The 20757-nt window shown below is 54.5% G+C and overlaps 4 protein-coding genes across 4 annotated transcripts; 1 reads left to right on the top strand and 3 right to left on the bottom strand.

The window, feature by feature from the left end:
* Positions 1-3661: 3661 nt before the first annotated feature.
* Positions 3662-6233, bottom strand: AYL99_08905 (hypothetical protein; the record flags this gene model as incomplete). The annotated part of the gene is made up of 3 exons (XM_018840413.1): positions 3662-4193; positions 4337-5443; positions 5734-6233. The coding sequence occupies 3 exons, from the start codon at positions 6231-6233 to the stop codon at positions 3662-3664; spliced, it is 2139 nt and encodes a 712-aa protein (XP_018690160.1).
* A 5737-nt stretch (positions 6234-11970) lies between these two features.
* Positions 11971-14449, top strand: AYL99_08904 (hypothetical protein; the record flags this gene model as incomplete). Its single annotated transcript, XM_018840412.1, has 3 exons — positions 11971-12026; positions 12184-12474; positions 13330-14449. The coding sequence occupies 3 exons, from the start codon at positions 11971-11973 to the stop codon at positions 14447-14449; spliced, it is 1467 nt and encodes a 488-aa protein (XP_018690159.1).
* A 2979-nt stretch (positions 14450-17428) lies between these two features.
* On the bottom strand, positions 17429-18184 carry AYL99_08903 (hypothetical protein; the record flags this gene model as incomplete). The annotated part of the gene is made up of 4 exons (XM_018840411.1): positions 17429-17546; positions 17598-17671; positions 17741-17986; positions 18068-18184. The coding sequence occupies 4 exons, from the start codon at positions 18182-18184 to the stop codon at positions 17429-17431; spliced, it is 555 nt and encodes a 184-aa protein (XP_018690158.1).
* A 1063-nt stretch (positions 18185-19247) lies between these two features.
* On the bottom strand, positions 19248-20120 carry AYL99_08902 (hypothetical protein; the record flags this gene model as incomplete). The annotated part of the gene is made up of 1 exon (XM_018840410.1): positions 19248-20120. The coding sequence occupies one exon, from the start codon at positions 20118-20120 to the stop codon at positions 19248-19250; it is 873 nt and encodes a 290-aa protein (XP_018690157.1).
* Positions 20121-20757: the final 637 nt, after the last annotated feature.

Genomic DNA, 20757 nt, shown 5'->3' with positions numbered 1-20757 from the left:
TCTTCAACGGTGTCCCTTTTCATTTGTAGCCGCCATGGCTTTCTTTCAGACAGGTATGTGGAGTAGGTAGGGTAGGGGAGGAGGATATGCCGGTAGTTCTGCAGTCTATTCTAGGCAGGTCAGTGAAGTGGCGGCAAAAGTTATAGGACAAGGCCGAGGGCAGGGAACCCGCCGGCGCTCCTTTGATGCCACGAATACCACGATTGCGACTGGTCCTTTTTTCCGTCTCCCTGTGTGTCGCTCCTGATCAGACCACTGGCCAACGAGGGATTGGTTGGCAGGTTGAGCAACCTCTGTCGTAGAATACACAACGGCATGTGTGATTTAGCCATTCGTGCCTCGACGTCGGTTGAAGTCGGTGAGGACCCATGACTCATGAAGCGCAAACGGGTCTGCCATGTAGCGGGACTTGATTCGTGCCATGGAGACATTGCATCACGCATGCTTTGGCCATTGGGCAGGATCTCCTGGACCATGGATGGCTAGAATCACAAGCCTTGGGATGACCTCCAAGGATTCTGGGGCAATGCGAGGGTGAGTTGCTCGAATGGTGCTGAGCTCGACACCGTTGGAAAAGGTTGCCGCTGCTGTTGCTGTTCTCGACGACAATCCTCTATCTTCCTTCCTCTTTTGCGCCGACGATCGTCACTACGCCCAGTCGTGGGGAGACACCACACAGAAGTCGCCCACCACCATTCGGCTGGGACATCTCGATTGGGGGTCACGACAAGCCAGATCGGCGTTGTCCCTGAATCCTCGAGCCCGTGCTCTTCTGTATTTATCGGACGATATACCGAATCTGCTTTAGGCCCAGGGCCGTGAACATGAGATGGGCGAAGGGAACGAAGTTCAGAACAGGTCTGGACCACGGTCGACTCGGCACACGACAACGCCAGACCAAAAGAGTCTGGTAGGGCACGGGTTGTTCTCGTCCAAGCAAGGCCGTCTCCCTGTACCCCATGTAGCCCAGGAGGCTAGAGGTTCCCATATCCCCTCTATCATGACTCGTCCTCCCGACTCAGGCACGGAATTCAGGCTTGCCGTTGCAGGGCACCTGGAAATGATGAGAAAGTTGCTCCTAGACCGCAAAAAGAAAATGCTGAAGGAAAAAGGAACAAAAAGAATCAGAATGGGGAATAGATAGTGTCATTTTTCTGGTCGCGCTCCGACTGATTTGTGATGGTGTGGCCCGGACGAGCACGGTCAGTTTGCGACCCTAGGGAGCCCCCGTCAACTGACCTCTCGCCCAGGCCTGTGTGTGTTGTGTCTGCACGGGTGTGATTCCGTGGCTCAAGGCCCCGGTCCAAGCTGCACCTCGATAGCCTTGTATGCCTGTCGAAGGTTCCAACCTGGCACTTTCGTGTGCCGTGGTTGTATCGTGCCTACCTCTTCTTGTTCTCCTCCGTCTCTTCTCTATCTGTAATGGTCCCGTGGTACCTGGCGTCCATCATGTTACATCGCAATTCTGCACAGTGACTGTTTGAACCGCCCAATTCTTTCCGTCGTGTCCCGTTCCGTCATGGCTGGCCAAATCGATTTCCACCGCCTGTGGCAAGGAGGGGGGAGGGACCGCCTATCCGCTGAAACAGGTCAAGGGAGTTGACGCAAACAACGTATGTGGCTGGCCCATGGGTCGCTCCATTGCCGTTTGGCGAACCCTGGGGGTCGGATTTCCGAAGGGGCCCAGCACATGGTCGTGGTGGTCGGATGCTCTTACCGAAAGCGCTAGCTGTTGGCGGTGGTGATACGAATCAGTTTTTGCTGACGAGGAAAGAAATCCAGTGTGGTACGGCGGCACTTTGCAAACCCTTCTCCCCCAGAGGTACGTACTGTACTGTGAGATGGCCCTTGGCGTTGACACAAGGCGCTCCAGCTAAAAGACCAGGACGGTTCTGGTTCTGTCAAAGAGGGGGGGTTGGGAAAATCCTTCCAACCGTCGCTCTCCTTCCCATCCTTCGAATCACGTCCCAGGGGCCCTGCACTGCCCACTAATCAGATGGGCTAAACTCCAAACCCATATGCTGGTCATTTTCCGATCCGTTCTGTAGGTAGGCCGTTTGCTGATCCGATCTCGAGAGGAGCCCAAATCAAAACTCCGTACACTGACCAAGTTTCAGAGGTCCCCTCCTGGAATGGGCGGTAAGCACTAAGATGCCGGATGAGGGGTCAACGAGGTCATGTCGTCAGCAGCCTGTTTGCGTTGTGGCTTGTCAATTTCTGAGCTGCTCTGCCTCTCTGGGTTTGGCCAACTGGTCAGAGAGAGCAGTTGTGAGCGACGTCCAATGACTGATCCCGCCGGTCACCACGGATGATAGCAAGATGCCTCCAGGTCGGAGATTCTGGTTCGTTCGTTCTTTAGGGGCGTGGCATGATGCCATAGGTCCAATGCACCTTTGTGATAGTCACAGGCCCATTGAGTCGTCGGTTCTGCTCGGGCAGAGTAGTGAAGGGGATCCCTTGGCCCCTCCAGAGGTCCAGAGCTCTGCTTCGTTCTCCACATTCCCTGGACTGCACACAGGTAAAAGCTTAGTAGTTAGCATCGTCGACGCCGTGACCAGCACACCGATGTACCCACAGACGGTCCGAGGCTCTGCATCCCTCGCCCAGGGTGATATGTTTGCCGCCTGTGGGCATCGCGTATGGTCTAAGACGAGTACGCTTTGCCGCACATCCAAGGCGTATCCATTGGCACCAATGGACAGCAGGGCAACCGTGGTCCGCTAATCGCAAGCGTTTAAAAAATGTGGCCTGGATACATCACCATCGAATATTTTCCACACATGCCGCATAGGATCCCCCCCTCCCCTCCCCTGATATGGGAGCATGGTGCCTTTTATTCTGCCGAAGAGGGCAAGTTTTCTTGAAAAAGAAAAGTGGTCATGGTGGGCGAGGGAGCGGTGCCTGGACGATGATCCACTGTGTTGGTTAAACTGTGCCACCAGGGCCTGTTGCCCACACTTCGTCTTGTGTGCGACATGTAAATTGTTTCTCGAGTACACAGGAGCATGATACAATGGCATAGTTAGTGCCATGCTTGTAGCTAGTATCCAGGGTAGCGTCGTAAATGTGATCCCTCGTTATAGTCTGACGTCAATTATGGTATCATTGAGACTGCCATTTGCTGCCTCACAAGCAATAAACGCTGCCGAAAAAAACAAGTTCATTGGCCGGGCAGCAGCACTTTTGTCCCTTTGCCTCCAGTCCGCGGGTGGTTGCGAATCGTAACATCGTCGCGCATACATTTGTCATTGGCCTGCGAACGAATCGTTTTGATTCGAAGTTCTTTGCATGACATAGGAGAGTAGACAGGGTCGATGGCCGAAGAGGATCCGGCGACGGGCCACCCGACCATGCCCCAGGCCCTTCGCGGGAGAAAAGAGGCACAGGGTCAAGCTGGGATCGGCATCCTTGGATCCCTCTGCACTCATCTGCAGGACTAGTCATTGGCGACGGTTTGGCAGTCCAGAGAGGAAACTCCAACAAAGGATGGCGGGGTCGACAGCCGCCAGACAAGTCTCGAGCCGGTTAGCATGCCTATCCTGCACCTCGGGTCCTCCCGACGGCCGTAGATATCAGTTGCAACCCTCAACCTACCCTCTCCATCCTTGCAGAAAATAGAGGGGTTGTAAGGACCGAATCCCGATTCCAAAATGTCGCCCTTTCAAGTTTCGTCCTGGGCTTCGTCAATCGTGGCACCACCCATCGGCCGGTCGGAGACGCCGCTGGGACCGCGTCCTGGGCTCGAATCACTTCCACTTGGTGAAATTCCAGTGGGATCCTGGGGGACTTCCTCGCGCAAGCACACATGTTCCAGCATGTTAGTCCACTTCCCACTCTGCCCAGCGTGGCTGTGCTTGAGATGCTGTCTGAAATGATCGGCCCTGTAGAACTTCTTGGACTGGTTGCACTCGCCGAATTTGTGGATATTGGTGAGGTGGTCGATCCGGCGATCCCAGTCTGGCTGCGGTAGATTGGGAAACTCTTCGCCGCAATAGCCGCACATATCGGCCGGGGCGACACCAACGGGAGGGAAAGAGGTCGGGTGAAATGCGGCCTCATACCTCGTGATAGCCGCACACGACCAAGAATGGCGGCGTAGATGTAGAGAATTTTGGTGACGTTCAGCCTCATTTTTGTTCTTGAACCGGTTGTTGCAGTACTGGCAGGTGTACTGCTTCTCCATTTGATGCGCTCTGGCCGGTCATCAGCGTAACGTTCACGGATACGAGATGGCGGAGGAGGAGGCGCGGGCCCGAGCGTGGGGTGGGCAGAGCAAAAGGGAAAATCGAGAAACAAAAATTTAAAAAAAACCCTCTCTCTAGGGCTGTCCACTTACCTCAGTTCTTCCTCTGTGTCGAACTTTTTGGGCTTCTTGGGACAGCAGTCGCAGATAAAGTAATTGCCCACGCGGGTCGCAGGAGGAAGCCTCGAGTCGCTCATGACGGACGGCGTAGAGGGCTTCGGAAGGGGAGGTTTTGTATCGAGCGGAGACTGAGTTGAGTGTTTTCTAGAGGGTGCAATTGACGTGGCAGGGCTCGAAACAGGCTGGGCCGAGGTTATATATGCAGCCTGTGAAGCAGGGTCTAGCGGTGACTGTCGCTCGAAGGAAGAGATGCTGGTCATGCTACTGCCGGCCACTGAAAGAGCCACAGACGATGCATATGAGTTGTGCCTGACGCTCGACGCGGTGGACGAAACAGATCCATACTTTGGCTGATGATTCTTCGACACTGGCGACCGTGCAGATGCGGTTGTGGTGACTTTTGGGAACAAGTCTCCCGATGCATTACCACGTGATGGGGATTTGTCGTCCCGAGCCACATCGGATGGGGGTGACCCTGCCCTCCGCTTCATGCCCTGCTTAGAAGATCGCCGACCCACCTGCTGCTCCTGTCGGTCGCTCAGATTGAGATTGCGGAATGTGTGGCCATCTTCGCCTCCAAGGTCGGATTCTGTTTCGGCGAAGAATCCCTGGTCATAACTGCCACGGTGGGAGCGGCTGGCAACACTGGCTGCTTCATCGAATACCGGCGGCGCGCCGCCAGCGATGGCCACACCACTCGGTCGAGGCTGAAGAAACAATTCTGGGTCCAATACGAGAGAATTACTCGCGCTCTCCATCGAAGGACTCCGATGATCCATGTTGTAGTCACGCCAGCCCGCCCGCGATCCAGGTGAGACGCCTGCTGATACCGGACTGGTGATCCATCTGGACACCGGATCATAGAGCGCCGAAGGAAGCTCATTGGCTGACAGTAATTGCACTTTGGTTTCCTTTGTTTGCAGGGAAAGTTTTGTGCCATAAGACGAGGACTCTGTCGAGCCCGAACGCTGATGTCGCGGTGGCGAATTCGACTTCCCAATCTTGGACAAAAGTCGCTGGTCGTATGCTTGCGACGAACGGTCGAAATTTCGCTGGGCCAAGGGCACTTCCCCTTGTAATCTAAAATAGGACATCTCATCAGCATTCCACGTCCATTGCCACTTGCGGCTAACGGCTCACGGGCGGCAAGTTAGCCCCCACGACGCGCGCGAACCACCGGAAAAAAGGGCCCAAAAAAAGGGAAACCAGGCAACCCCCCCCAACAAACACGTCAGTGGAGCGTTCGCCGGTTCAATAATACGATGTCGTATCGCCCCGATTGCGACAGAATGAAAAGACATGGTAAAACCACGACACACCGCAAGGGCTGGAAATTTGGAAATTGGCCAAAAAAACCCTGGCTGACTCACCTCTGACTCCCCAGAGTGGGAGATGGCGGTTTCCGAATCAAGGCGGGCACTGAACCGGCCAGACGTATGTCGGCCTGTGACGGTGACCTCACCGTCGAGACGTTGCTGCTTCGGCGGGCGTAATAGTCATCATCAAGGTCCATCTCGTCAAGGTCTTGAGCACGACTCAAGTTGCTCCGCGAATCCAAATAGCCACCATACAGGCTCGAGCCCGGCTTGATGGGTGCCAACTGTCGTTGTGTATCGAGATGCTCGCCGTTGGCCCACCTCCAGGCAAGGTCGACTCCCTGGGCCAAGTCGTGACTGTATCGAGGGGGTGGTAGCGGTGGAGGGACGTCGTTGAAGCGGGCGCCAGGGATGACCATGGCGTCTCGGGGTCGAAGAGAGTCCTCTGAGGTTTGGGAGTTGGACCGAGAAGTAGATCGAGGTGTAGCAGCATTGTCTCGGCAGGGTGGCAGTGGTATCCGCATTCCGGCGGTCCCAGTCCTGCGGATGTCCATGGTTTTATGTGAGTCGGGGCCACTGCAACATCAGAAGATAGTGTGGGAGGCGACAGATGCTCAGCCGGATAGTTATACTGCAAGGAACGGACCTCCGCTGGTTGGACCTGATTGTGGCGAGGGCCAGCAACTCGTCGCGGACGCCCCGTGCTCGGAGATGTATGCCTTGGCTGAGTCGTTTGCGTCACTTAGGCGACGCACATGTGCCTGATGCTTTGGTTTCCTGGAGTGCCCTCTTCTTTTTCTTGGGCGGTATATCCTCAATAGTGGAGAGCTAAACCTGTTCGTGTGCTCTCGCTAGCCAATGTATGATATAACAAGGGAGGGGGGTGGTGGTGTTTGGGTGTGGCTTCCCTCGAGGGAATAGGTAATGTAGCAGTCTATGTCGTGGGTTTGAAAAAAAGTACAGGGTTGTTACAATAGAGTATGGCGGTAAGGACAGGATGTAGAGCAGAGGGGCCTATATCGTCTCCCTCTCTCCCCAGGTGGACGAGTTGCAGGATGGAAAGGACAGTATCGAGGACCCAGTCAACGGAGGATTGAAGATATGAGGAACGGCCTAAGAGGGGTGTGCCGAGCGGGCTGGGGAGCCACAGTCAGGCGAGCAGCAAGTAGGAGGAGCGACGATAGACATGCTGCATAACAGAGAGGTATGCGGTGTGAGGGAGGATGGGAGGTGAGGGAAGGTCGCAGACGATGATTTGCTTGTAGGATTCGCCCTCGCAGGGTCTCCTGGGATAACTCAGCCAGCTGCTGGACAGGGCCACGACAAAGGTGGGCGGATATTTCAGAAGGATCCTCTCCGTCCTTGGGTCTTTTTGGGTTTGACACAGCAATGGCCGGAGCAAGCGTAGTGTACGAAGGAGGAGGGGTGGGAGTACGAGGTCTCGCAGAATCAAGGATGGGGGGAGGTCGAGGCGAGGGAAGGACTGACAATGGAAGGCGTGGAATTACTAGAATAGTTTCTCTGACGAAGACAAGCAGTGTTAGGGCGACAGCAATAATGGCACGCTCCAGTAGCGCCTCGAGCTCCGCAGGGCCTCGTCTGGAGTCCGTCAATGCAAGTTTGCCAATACAAGCTTGCCGCCATGCGATTGCGCTTTGCTACTTTCTTCGCAAATCGGGCCAGGGCAGGGGGGGGGGGAGGTGGTGTGGTGGTGGTGGCCCAGTGGAGTTGGCCATCAAAAAACATCTCAGCAGCAGCAGGGCTGTCCGAGGGGAAGCCAGAAAACTCTAAGAGAGCCAGGAGCGCCGGCAGCATGCGCAGGCGCCCGTGGCGGTCTTCTTTCTTGCTGGCCTGCTCGTCAGGCTATCTGATCAGAACTGGGCTGGAAGCTGGGCTGGTTCAGCCCTACGGCACGCATAGCCCAGATCTGCCGTGGGCTTTCTAGCGTAAAACACCGAGAAAGAAAAAGGCTGCAGCCGTTCCGCACCAGCAGCAGGGTGGAGCCCCAAACATGACCCTGCCTGCTGGGCTAGCCCGGGGGGTGCTCTGGGCCTATGGCTGGCCATGCTGCCAGGGTTCTTTTTTTTTTTTACTCTTTCCTCTCTCTACCAACGCTCCCTAGGGCTTGGGCGCCGCGATGGAACATCGGGGTCGGGGAGGAGGAGGGGGGTCCCGCTTCTGCCCTGGGCTCTCTGTCCTGCGACTCGACTCGGCTCTCTTCCCCCCAGTTGCTGCAAGGTTCAATCGAGTCAGCAACTTTTGCCCCTTGGTGGCCCTCGTTTACTGACCTACGTACTCGGTACTCCTGTACATACCATACGAAGTCTTCTGATCCTTTCTACCTTTGCTATTTGGGCGCATGATGAGCCACGCACTCCCCCCTCCTTCAGCAATAAGCAGGCCAGAATGGCTGAGACCGAACCTTGCTAGGTTGAGTAGTGGCTGATGAGGGGAGAAAGGCGGCATGGGCTGACCTCGTGCCCCCCCAGGCGGTAATATGGGTGACAATGGAGACTCCAGAGTTCCAAGTGAGCAGCCGATAGGGCGAGCCCGCCCATGTCAGGGCGCCAGGGATCGAGGTCACCTACTGCTGAGACAACGAGCCTAGGACCGAGTTGTCCACGGAACTAAGTAAAGGCGTGAGGAAAGAGAGAAGAGCGAGGCCCCTGCAACACAACTGGGCAACAACGGGCTACTACGACCAGCTAGGCTGGATTGCCCCCCCACCAAAACCTGCCGGCCGCTTAGTGGTGGGACCTAATTGAGGAGAAAGTAGCCCTATGAAACCCACGGCTGCTCGACCTCAGCCCAGCCCATGGATGTTGGTGCTCTGGAGGTCTGTAAGGCGAGCTGATGGCCGTAGGGAATGATTCGCAGGCATTAGTTCTCTTAGTTCTGCGGTGGGCCGTTTGGTGGTGATTGGACGAATACCGTGACACGAATACCTGAGAGTCGGACAGCACGGCATCGTCTGTGCCCCCATCATCCCAGCATCGCATCATCATCACCACCATCACCACCACCACCACTACTACTACCACTACTACCACCACCCATCACCATCATCATCATCAGCATCATCATCATGCTCTCATCTTACCACAAAACCGCAATGGGCACCCCGACTTGGTTGGCGTCAACTTGTTCGTCGTGACCCTTCCGCCCACGGTCCAGCTCCAACCGTTGGCCACTCTGGACTCGGTCCCAGCTGAAGCCTTATGACTAGCATCCCGGAAAACGCGGGTTCCATAGCCTGGTGGCGTTGTTTGCGTTTTGCATAATTTAGCTAGGGTGATGCGAGATGCTTTTCCTGTCCTCCGTGCGGCCCAGCCATCGCTTTCCACAAACGGACAAGATCTCGAGGGCACCGTTTTTTGCACACTGATGGTTCCCCCCCCTTCCCGTAACCTTCCCCAAAGGTCCTCCCCTGTTTTCTGGCATCCTGGAGGTTATGGAACAAGGGAGTTTCGAGTGTACATCACGAGGTCCGGTGGCGCATATCGATTATACCTCGTCACCATCCTCTTCGCTGCAGCAACAAGGTTTTTCTGGATGGGTTCGTGCATGGAGAGCATTCACCGTAGACGGTCTAGCTCTCATGCAGCCCTGGATCCAAGGCTTCTTGTCGCCCCCGATGGCTGCGAGTACGAGGGCTCGTTTGTGCTTTCACGTCATAGGTTCCGCGCCCACCACGCTGACCAGGGCACTGGGACTGGGAATAATCCCTGGCACTGGTACCATCCCATGAGTCGGGAGCTAACGGCTCCGAAGCACGAAATGGTCCCTCCCTCGGTGCATTGTGTGTTGGCGAACCACCCTGCTCAGGAAGTATCAAACACGAGAGTTAACCCGGGAGAGGATACTTTGGAGACCGGTGTCATTTGACCTTTGGCCTCAATCAAGGGTCGTGCGTGGGTGGGCATGCCGAGTCTGATGGGCGACGTGGGTGCACCGCTACTGACTCGAGTTGGTGTCCTAACGCCCTAGCGTCCATGTCGGGGATGCATTGTGCAACTCTATGGCTGGGCCACGCCAATCCTCCCCTACCTAGGCTCTACCCTCGCCGTGATCAGTCCCGATCTCCATCATGAGCACACCAGGTTCTAGCCCTACGTACTGAAATACGGAGTACGGAGCACTCTGCCCTACGAAAAGCTGACTGTGATGCCCTACAGAGCCCACAGTGTTTAGTCAAGACCTGCCTTGCTGTCCCTTTTCGGAGGGGAGAGTGGTATACTCCTCGCACCGGTGTCACTCGGTGGACCTGCTCTATTGGACCTACGCCGTTCACAATGGTCGATGGGACGGCACCCAATCAATCCGATGAGGTGGCACCAGCAACTCGGTGAAAGCAACTCCCGAAATGATCCAAGTTTGCATAAACACATGTTCTGTTTCGTCTGTCCCCTGCCCACGGAACGCGATCCTTCTGCTGCAGACTGGTTGCAACTCCATGCTTCCAACGTCTCTGGATGGGAGATTGTAGACCAGTTGAAAGGAGGAGGGGTCGGTGATGGGCTTCGTTTTCGATTGATAGTCTCTTGTGGCTGGCAAGGGGTGATGCAGCGTGCAGCATGCGTGTGCACAAACTCGATCGGGTCAGGAGCTTGGTGGTATGTCATTTGTTTGAGCACTTGAAGCCTTGGAAGCCGACAAGGCTGGCGATTAGGCCACTGAAACGGTGTAATTGGCCATGGAAGGGGTCAGTTTGATCAACTTCTCCAGCCTGTGGCCTGAATGGGCAATCGGCTGGTGGGTGAAGTTTCCAAGCAGACAATGGCGCCGCAGGGGAGGCATTCTGTGCGTCTGCCTCGAAATGGCGCCTGGCTTCGGAGCAACACGCCAGACAGGGACATAGAGCCGATCGAGATGGCGAGAAGGTCCCCTCTTGGGTTGAGGGAGCGGGTCTTGACGAAACTGGGGGAAGCATTGCGAGTGGCCCAGACTGACGTCGTATCTCAGATCAATAATGGCGCGGACGAGCAGGGGCCCAGCTCGCAGTAAGTACTCGGTAGGAGTGAGCGACTGGCCAGCCCAGCAAGGATCACCACACTGCGGATTCAATTCCCCTTGGACATGTGGGGATTGCTATCAGGTACCAGAAACAACCTCCCCAATCCCCATCCCACCATCTCTTCCGAGCTTCCCAAATCCCAGACCGACAAGTTGCAGACAAACGTCGCTAGTGCCCGCCGGTGCTGTTTTCCAGAAAATTCATCAAACGTCGCTTGCGATTCCATTCGTGGAAGGTGGTGACCGAACCCAACCGGTTGGGAGAATGGATATCCATCGTGACGCAGACCCGGATACCGGCTCGGGAGCAGCAGTCTGAGAGGAGTCGTCTTGTGAACGAGTCGTGCTGAGCAAGCCAGAGAGGTCTGATGACAAAATGTTGCTCGTCGCCGTACAAGACCAGCACCAACTGGTGCCCTCTTTTCCTGTGGACCTGTTGACAATCGCCTTTGGATTTCTCAACGTTTCGCCCGTGCCCCTGTGCCCCTCGTGGCTCTTGCGGGTAGACACAACGGCAATGGGCGACAGGGGAGTTAAGCATAATCTGCTGCTGATCATTTTACGTACAACTCACCAGCCACAGGCAGTGCAAGCACGCCACAGCCTGTGCCGAGTGAGGTGCCAGCACGGTTCGACATTATGGAGCAGAGGAACCAATTTCAGATTACTACGGAGTTGCTCGGCTCACATACTACCTCGTACGCTCGCCTACACTGGGTTTCTATGTGGCTGTAATGTACTGAACATGTAGGTGAGGTACAAGTGAGGTGATGAGATGGAAGTAAAAGTGAATCTTCGGTATTGGGGCGACGAACTGCCTTGGGCTTGGCATTAGCCGAGGCTCATCTGGGTTTTCATTCCCCTTCAAACTTCCAGGGCTTCAAACAGGGCTTCAAGGGCTCCAAGGCCTCAATAATAATCCTCAAGGCCACCAACCGCCCGACCTGGCAATCCCATACGAACCAATCCCCTGCCGCCCCTGCACTACTCAATTTGTGTCGACGAGCCTGAGAAAAAATTCCATCTCATCCACATCGAGAGAGCGACAGTAGCCACCCCACGAGGAATCGAAATCTCGAACCGCGACCCTCGCCCACTCTCCGGAAAAGCAAAGACAGAGACAGAAGGCCATCATCATTCCACAATCCACATTGTGGTCACTGCTCCCTTCACCGCCAATTTCCCTTTGTGTCTACGTGGTTAGCCTTGCCGGTTCTTCTTCCCTATCTGGTCCCCGGATCCGTTCGTCATCCGACCGGTGGTATCCTGAGAGCCAATATGGACATCCCAACCCTGCCCAGCAAGGTGCCAGGCTACAACTTGTACATTGATGGGTACGTCGTTCAGTTTGATGTCTTTCGATTGGCACTGTGAACATGGCGGCTGGTGTCGACTTGCTTCTCGAGTCTCCCCCTACCCTCCCAGGTCAACCCCATGCAGGCAGGGTCAAGGAGAAGTTTCGATGACACCCTATTAACGAGAACTGGTCAGATTCCAAGCCTTACGTCGTCCCAAGATCCTCCAGGGCTCCAATATCACCCATGTTGTCTCGGTGTTGGACTGGAAGTTTCAAAAAGACTGGGCCTCTCTCCGCGGGTTCAAGCACCTGCACATCCCGCTGGACGACGTCTACGAGTCGAATATTCTGTCCTATTTCCCTCAGAGCAATGCCTTCATCCACGAAGGTTTGAAGCACTCGAGGCCCAATCAATCGACTACCTCTGGCACCCACCTCAAAGATGGCTCCCTCGACCCGATCCCGGGCGGAGTTCTTGTGCACTGGTAGGTCGACTTCTCCATTTCTCCTTGACTTCCTGGCCACGGCTAGCCCTTGTCTTGCTCTGCACAAAACCTGTCCCACATGACACTTGGACCCTGGATTCGTGTTCGTTGTGCCTGGTTTTCGTCTCTCATCGAACTCACCCGCTGGCAATCGTCGGCGATCAGAGTTTTCCAGAGGCTGAGAGGCTGGTCCACATCTCGTAAAGCACCCTTCCTGAGAGCACAGAGTCGGCTTCGCCGACTGTACTTCTGAACGACTGGTGTGTGCTGTACGTCTGGCCAGAACAGACCATGAGGCGTATCCACCCAATCCCAAAGCTTTGCGTTTGGCGGCTTGGCCGAATCTCGGGTTTGCCACGCTGAACAAACCCCCAGCGCAGAAACGCCACTCAGGGTCGGAGCAAGGCCCTATTCGCTCAAACCAAGCAATGAAACCTGTGGAAACAAATCTCCTTTCAGGCTACAACACTCGTTCAGCTCGACCAATATCAGCTGTGTCCAGCAACATGATTCATGTGAATTCTTGGCAGGCCAATCACGTGATTGGCCTTTTGGGGGGCTGCAAGGCTGAGTTCCCTGGAACGGGGAAAGGGGGCATTATCACGGTCGCAACAATGAACCATATTGCTTCAGCTAGGGCACTCGGGAGACGCCAGTCATTGAATGCTATTCACCGTCACTGATCAGACTAGTTTGAGAGGCGCGATGCAACTACATCGCTTTGGCAATCCTTGAGAGACTAACACGTCGCCGTCGCAACCGCCGCCAAAAGTTTACCATCTCACTTATCCGTGTTACACGCAGGTTGCTGCTGCTTACAAGGAAATTTTGTGGTTGCTAACATGTATCTGCCAGTGCGATGGGTGTCTCCCGTTCTGCGACAATCGTCTTAGCTTACCTGCTCTGGCACTCTCGCCAACCAGCAAACATCGTCAACCCCCAATCTCAAGCCGACTCCACAACCCAAGTTTCCTCGATGGCTTCATCGTCGTCAGCATCAATCGTGCCGGAGATGGTCTCCCTACCCCCAACCCCGCTCACAGTCGACTCGGCCCTTGCGTTGGTTCGGGAAGGCCGTCCCCAAGTCGAACCCAATTCAGGGTTCATCAAGCAGCTCCGCATGTACGAAGCTATGGGCTGCCCGACCACGCAGGAGCAACTGGAAAGCCACAAGATCTACCGACGGTGGATGAACTCACGGAACGTGCTGGATGCGCTGAGCGAAAACCGGGCGCCAGAGATGGACCACATCAGTTTTCGAGATGAGGAAGATGACGAGAACAGCCAGGAAGACGGTGCTCAGGGTCCGTCCTCGGGCGCGGGAAGCGCTAGGGCAGGCGAGGGCAATGACCCCATCAGCGACAGAGTGCAGAGTCTCACCTTACTAGATCCGGACAGCGACGAGCCGACCGAGATTCTCAACCCGGACATCACCCTGTCGTCTCCGTCCCCGGCGCCTCCGCTACCCGCCAACGTGGAAATCAAATGCCGGAAATGCAGGCGCCTGCTCGCCAAATCCAGCTTCATCTTGCCTCACAAACCCCCTCCGCACCGCGACCCCTCGGCAGCGACTGGAGGGGACCCCTGCGCACACATCTTCCTCCATCCTCTGTCGTGGATGAGGCCCGTCCTGTCACAGGGACAGCTGGACGGCCGACTGACGTGCCCGACGCAGTGGTGCGGGGCGAACATCGGCAAGTTTGCGTGGCAGGGCTTGCGCTGCAGTTGTGGAGGGTGGGTGACGCCGGGGTTTGGATTGGCCAAGGGCAAGGTGGACGAAGTGCGCGTTCGGGTGGCAAACTCATCACGAAGAGGAGAGGGAGGAGGAGGACGAGGAGGAGAATCAGCACAAGGACAGGGACCAGGACCTGGGACTTCGCTCGGGGCTGGAAATGGAGACGGTCGGAAAGCAATCTTCGACAGCGCGGTGAGATTTCCTCCTGGGATGAGACGGTCGGGGAATGGAAACTTGTGACGAAGCTCGCGTTGATCAGGATGTCGATCACGGACCAAAACTTGATCGCCTGGGATTTTCCTCTTCTGGCATATGGTTGAATTCGCGACGGACAAATCACACTTAGATTGGTTATGGGTTGTTTAGACGACAAGGCTGAATCACACTATTCGTGTACGTCCGTACGCTCGAAAGAGGGAAGCGCTCCCCCCTGGCGCTTCTGTGCCTAAGACAACTCCAGGCGATGTGGGAAAGGTGCCGCTCATGTCCACACCAGGTTGATGAACAATTGTCCACCTCTCCCGACGTTGTCTGGACTTTGGAGAATATGTCCGTCGGGGACTATGACTAACGCTTTCCAATGTGCTGTTCACCCCTCTTTGATGTGCAGTAAGGCCCACCACCCTCCATATGAAGAGACCTGTGGTCGGAACCCGACGGCTGGTGGAAGCCAAGGTCGCCTAGTGTTGACAGGACTTCTGGAAGCTTGCCGTTGTTTGACGCCTGGCGGTGCCTATTGTCAACGGTCGAAGAGCGCGGCGAAGGAATGGTTCGAAGCATGATGACGTTCGTGGATCCACGCTGGATACTAAACGGTTGACGGGCCCTTGTTCCTGTGCGGAAATATTCTTTCGGCTCCTAATGTCAGAATGAAGCTCTCAGCGCACACGTCGTGGGACATTCCGAGCTGCGCGCCAGAATGATTCCACTTACCAGCAGAGGAAGTTGCTGATCTCTGCAGCCCGTTCTCTCCAGGTGGACCTGGATGGCTCTTTACCTCTTCGAGATAGGCGGGAAAGACATCCTCGCAATCTAGTCTGGTCGTCTCTGTTCAGTGATTTTTCTGTCAGAACTGCGCGAGTAAGCACAGTGTTGGGTAGTACACCTTCCGGTTTGGTGTTACCGACTACCTACCCCCTTTGACAAAGATCACCCCACCTTTACTAGGTCATTTCCAGGGGTCGCCAGTTGCACTCTCACTTGTCCTTGGTCAGTGGTGAGGTCCCGACCTCCGCTCGCGCATATAGGAGCTGTTTTTGATGACAAGTTCAATAGAGGATGAGTTAAGACAAAGGGTCTTTGATGGCGACCGAAGCGTGCCCATGTCCTAGTCTGGTGTGGCACACCCTTTCAACACATCTGGACAACGTGAGTGGAATCTCCACAGTGCAGTCCGAAGACAACGGGGCAAGGTCGTTTTGCTTTTTCGCGCGTGAGCCACGAGCGGGAATATTCTTGACAGAAATCTGCAACTCGAACCGTGGTCGCCGTTCTCGGGATATACGGTGTCAGCTTTCTCATGAAGTCGTCGTTGATGAAGGCGTTTGTACTCGTAGGTTTCAGCCTTACAGGGCAACCTTCGCTAAATTGGTACGGAGCAGATGGAGCACTTTTGAGGAACGGTAAGGCTCATTTGTCGCCGACTATTGCTTCACAGCCTCCGGAGCTGTGGAAATCACCTCCGCAACAGTGGCTGCCTTGGCCAGCGTCTGGTTGCATAGTTTATTGATCCAGCGAGCTTGCCAAATCCTTCGAAGCTGACATGCGGCACACATAGTTCAGAATGAGTATTAGAGCGCAAGTTCTGTCGACCCTAGCACATTTCTCGGCTTGGCGTGTTTCATGGTCTTCAAACGGGCGTTGAACTCGTGAACACTGCTGCTCGAAACCGGTTTGCTGACTCGAACCGTCGGGCATGCCGAACGTCAGACCTGCACCTTGTCCCGCTGGGCGTGAATCTCCAGGACCCGGTCCACTCCAACCCTGGAGAAGGATGGCAATCAAAGACCGCCCGAACTCCGAGTGAGCGACAATCGGAAACACTCCGTCTATTGTGATAATCCACGTGCCAACAGCTCGCTTATCTAAATTCCAGATGCTGATCCAGGATGGATTTCGAGAGCATGAGAACCATGGTGTATTGGTAGGGAGAGGTCCACACTGTCCGAAGAGTGTGAGCTGAAGTTGAACGGGAAGGGCCGGGACAACAACGTGTTGGGTGAGACGTTCAGCCTTGTGAGAACTCAAATAGTTTTAGTTCGGGAAACATCCAAATGCCGATTCCCCAACATTACCCCAAACATGGAAAGGTTAGCAGGCCAAGCAAAAGGATCTCGCTTGTCATGCAGAACCGCCATCTCCGCATAGGGATAGGTATAGAGTGTTGGAGCAGCGATCCCAAAGCGCGTTTTCCTGCCCCATGCCAGCATGCTAAGGATCTGTGGCCCTCAAGCAGTGCAAATTGCGAATCAGAATTCGACCATGCTCGGTGCATGTCTGTGACCCAACGGTGACCGGATATGGCATCATATGGACAAGCGAGCTCCTGAACGGGCAAGATTGGTGGAGGCCACTGCTCGGTGGGGGGCCCAACTGCAAGAACGGGATCGTCGTATCGACGTTCAGTAGGATCCCTGCGAGCTGCTTTTCCTCGCCTCGAGTGAACACGAACTGCACCACGCGAGCTCGTGTTTGTATGCACCCTGCGGGCGAGAGATATTCTACTCAACCACGTGTCGTGACAGCAAAGGCTGAGATACCTGAGTCCCTTCATTATTGTTTCCATCCAGACCCACTGAATGGGACGAGGAATTTATGGTTGCTGACCCTCTGCTGACATCTGGGCATGGGTGAAGACAGACGACACAACATTATCGACTCCACCAGCGGGATGAACTTCACACACCTGGACGCTAGTGCTGACAAGGGCAAGCTAGCCTTAAATCCGGAGTGGCCTCGAGCTGTGCTGCATACTCGTTCTGCAGATAACTATGCACCAGATATGCAGGTTTTCAGCGAGCAGAATGCCACCAGCACAGGCGTTCACACTGGCGACAAGCAAATGGCGACTGTTGGGTGGTCATCTTAGTTCCCGAGACAAGCTCCAGCTCACCGTCAAGCCTCCACATTTCGAGTCACTAGGGTGCTCTATTCCCACGATTTGAAGAGAGAAACGAAATGAGACCAGTCTAGTAGGGATGGGTGTCAATTTGGCGTCAGTCAGGAGATGTCGCCCTTTGGCGCTGCAGGGAAAAAACTGGGATCTTTCATGCGTTGTTGGTTCCGTTTTGCAACCTCCAAGTTGCGCAACCGGTCAATTCGCATTTGGTAAAAATTTCTGTCACGATCAGACTGAAGGATTGGAGGCAGGGAGGAAGGAATGACTCACTTGTGCAGGGTAAAAACACGAGGAATGTCTTCCGGTTTGTTGCTGGTACTTGCACCAGCCTGAATGGCTTTGATCTACAAACAGTGGCAACGTTAGCTTCAAGGACCATGGGTGAGTGCGATCATCGGCGAGACGACACTGACCTTGTCATCCCTTTCTTTCTCAGCCTTGTCGTCGTCATCTTCGTCCTTCTTTTTGCCCTTGTCGTCGTCTTTAGCCTTTTTCTTGGCCTTCCTCTTGCGCTGCTTCTCTTCATATTCCTGCTTGATCTTCTCAATTTCTTTGTCCATCCATTCCTTTTTCTTCTTAGCAGCTTCCGCCTCAGCGTCTACAACTGGGGAGGCAAATCCTCTGTCGCTGAGGTGGGAAACACAGACATAAAAGAAATCCTAACAAGACCGATTGGTATGGTGATTGGATGGAGCAGAATCAAAGATTGAACGTGTTCTGAAAAGAAGAATCACACATACTTTATTGTCAGGGGTGATCAGCACCTTGACGGAGGGTCTGTGACACACATAGCAGGCCTTGGATGAAGCTTCACCTACTGTTCGGAGGTGATAGACGTTTTGGAAGGGCAAAGACATGATGACGGTCAATAAGATAAGGTTCCTTCAGCGATTGGAGTGGTTTCCAGATGTTCCGACGCAAAGACTATAACGAATGGTGAAGAGGGATTGGGAATGAGCTCGAGGTCGAAGAGCGCGGTAGAAAGTTGGGGCCGGTTCTCCATTCTTGGGAATGCTATCATGCTGCTTTTTCCTCATTTTGGAACTAACTATTTTGGGTCACATGGTCTCCCGTGTGCTCAAGAACTGCGCTGGCAGGGTGCATGTCTTGCTCTCTCTCGAGGTGATTAAGTTGAAGAGCATAGGGTACCTTGCCTACTATTTCGTTCCAAGTTCTTGTTGATCACCTGTAGATCGATATGCCCCATGGCTAGATGACGAATGCAAGCTCGAACTCGGGCTTGGGCCTGGATGGTGCTTCACAACTCCTTCTCCTCTATGGCGAGTCAAGCGTTCATGTCGAAGATGTTCCAATAGGTTGTAACGGACACATGTCTAGTTGAACCGAACGGCTCGTTATCTAACTAACTACCGAGTACTGATTTGATGCTGTAGGGTCCCCAGATGGAGCTCGTCTCCCTCTTTCAGATTGTGAATTTTAGAGAACATGTGTTGGGGTTTAGGTATGCTGCTGATTCCATTGTGACCGCCTTTGGCGTATCAGTTCCGGAGCAAACTCAAGACAGCCGCTACATTGGTTCGGCTGGTCTGCGGAGTTTCTTGTCCGTATAATCCTCAACTTAACCCTCCCTGGACACGTGCTATCTTTCGTCGAGTTGCAGGATTTCGTGAAGAGAACGCAGCCCACATGGGCCACCTGAGCCCTAGACAGCTGCAGTGATTAGATCACAAATATGGAATGGCAGTCGTGGGCGCGTTTGAGAGGACTGGAATGGGGAGAAAGGTAAGAAGAGGAGTTTCCGTCCGATGCTGGTTTCCGCCGGGTGGAGCAGGATCGAACGGTCGTCTAGCGAAATGTCGCGATGTCCAGGTAGCCGAAAGAGTCCTGCCATGCGGTTGAGGTACTATAACACATTTTGTTGAAACCGAAGCCTTCTTCAGCAACGTACACCTGGACCTCCTACAATGAACCCGGACGCCTCGATATACGAGAATCCAACTGCGCTTGCTGGGCAAAGACGGCAGCCCCAATAGCAGGTCGACCTCCCGGCTGCAGCGGTTGCGTCGTGCTTTCTTCCAGCACGTTGTCCTTCAAAGCCTCCTCCTCAGCGCTAGCGATTGTTCCCTCAAAAGCCGCAGCTCTCGACGTCTGCTCAAAGACCACCTGCCGGCTCCATCTCTCCCAATCATTGTACATTGCGTTCTCAATCCCCATGCTGATTTGCAAGGCCGACTTCCCAAACCGAGCGCCCATGTGTTTCGCCTCTTCAGCCGCGATTCTATCCCTTCTCTCCTGACGTCGACGCAGCGTGTAGAACTCTTTCCGTGCGATGTCGTAGGCCTGCGGAACGGTGAGGTCCGGAATATTTTCTAACAGCCAGAGTTGTCGTTGCACCACACATTCGCCTGATAGCGGGATCCCAGGCTGGATGAGACCCTTTGACCAGTCTGCGTTCTTGTATTGTTCTCCTGATGTCTCGACAATTACTCGAGGCCGGGCAAGCTCCCAAGGGTGATCGCTATAGAAGGTTTTTCGTAATGAATCCTCCTCGTAGTGCAATGGTTTGGGAGTGAAGACATGGCGAGCCTTCGCAGACTTGGGCCTCTTAGGTTCAGTGATCTGTACGTATTGTTCTGTTTTTCCACTTGGCAGGGTTCGAGTGCGAACTTTGGTTAAGGGATGCTTGACAGGCTGCTGGCGGACGAGAATTTGTGCTGGCGGAACATCGTGTATGATGTCGACCCAGTGGGGTACCGAAGGGATTTGTTTGGCCTTGAATTTGGCCAGCGCCGTCCTGCGGACGTTGATGGCAGTGAGGTTTAACCGGCCCATGACGAGGGCAGCTTGACAGCCGTGTTGACGGTTTGTGAGGTGGAAGACGTCGGAGGGATAGAAGGAGCTGGAGACTCTCGGTGGTTATTCTCGTGTCTATAGCCGGCGAAATGGCAAATCTTTCCGCACGTCCAGCAATAGAGCCAGTTTGGTAGCAGGACAACATGAGTCTCCATTGAAATTCGAAGCTGCGGGCGAAAATGCGCGCTAGTGGAGAAGTTTCCAACATGACCATTTTGGGAATCTCGACCGCGAGCGGTTTTCGACAGTGCCTTTCACAAGCATCTCGAAAAGATTGTCCGCTCCATTCAAGCCGATGATGAAGAGTTGACAATATGATATGTTCCCAGGCATATGCATCAATCCTCCAAATTCCTCGGATGCAGCAGCTTTCCGAATTCGACGCCAATAGCACGTTACAATTTCTCGATATGCGACTTCCTTGCCCCTACGATTCGGTCACAGGCTACCGTTACTTCAGAGCGGTCGATATGCGGACAGAGGAGAGATATTTTGGGAGGAGACAACGTTAGAGCTGTGGAATCAGCTTTTCACGGCTGGCTATTGCGTGCAGGAGATTGTCCAACAAGGTGTCGTCAAGTACAGCTTCCCACCTGCGCTTTTCGAAGAGCGAATC

Source organism: Fonsecaea erecta (genome assembly GCF_001651985.1).
Source record: "Fonsecaea erecta strain CBS 125763 chromosome Unknown Scaff8, whole genome shotgun sequence".
Classification (NCBI taxonomy): Eukaryota; Fungi; Ascomycota; class Eurotiomycetes; order Chaetothyriales; family Herpotrichiellaceae; genus Fonsecaea; species Fonsecaea erecta.
Note: the sequence above shows the minus strand (reverse complement) of the source record. Positions and strands in the feature narration are given on the sequence as shown.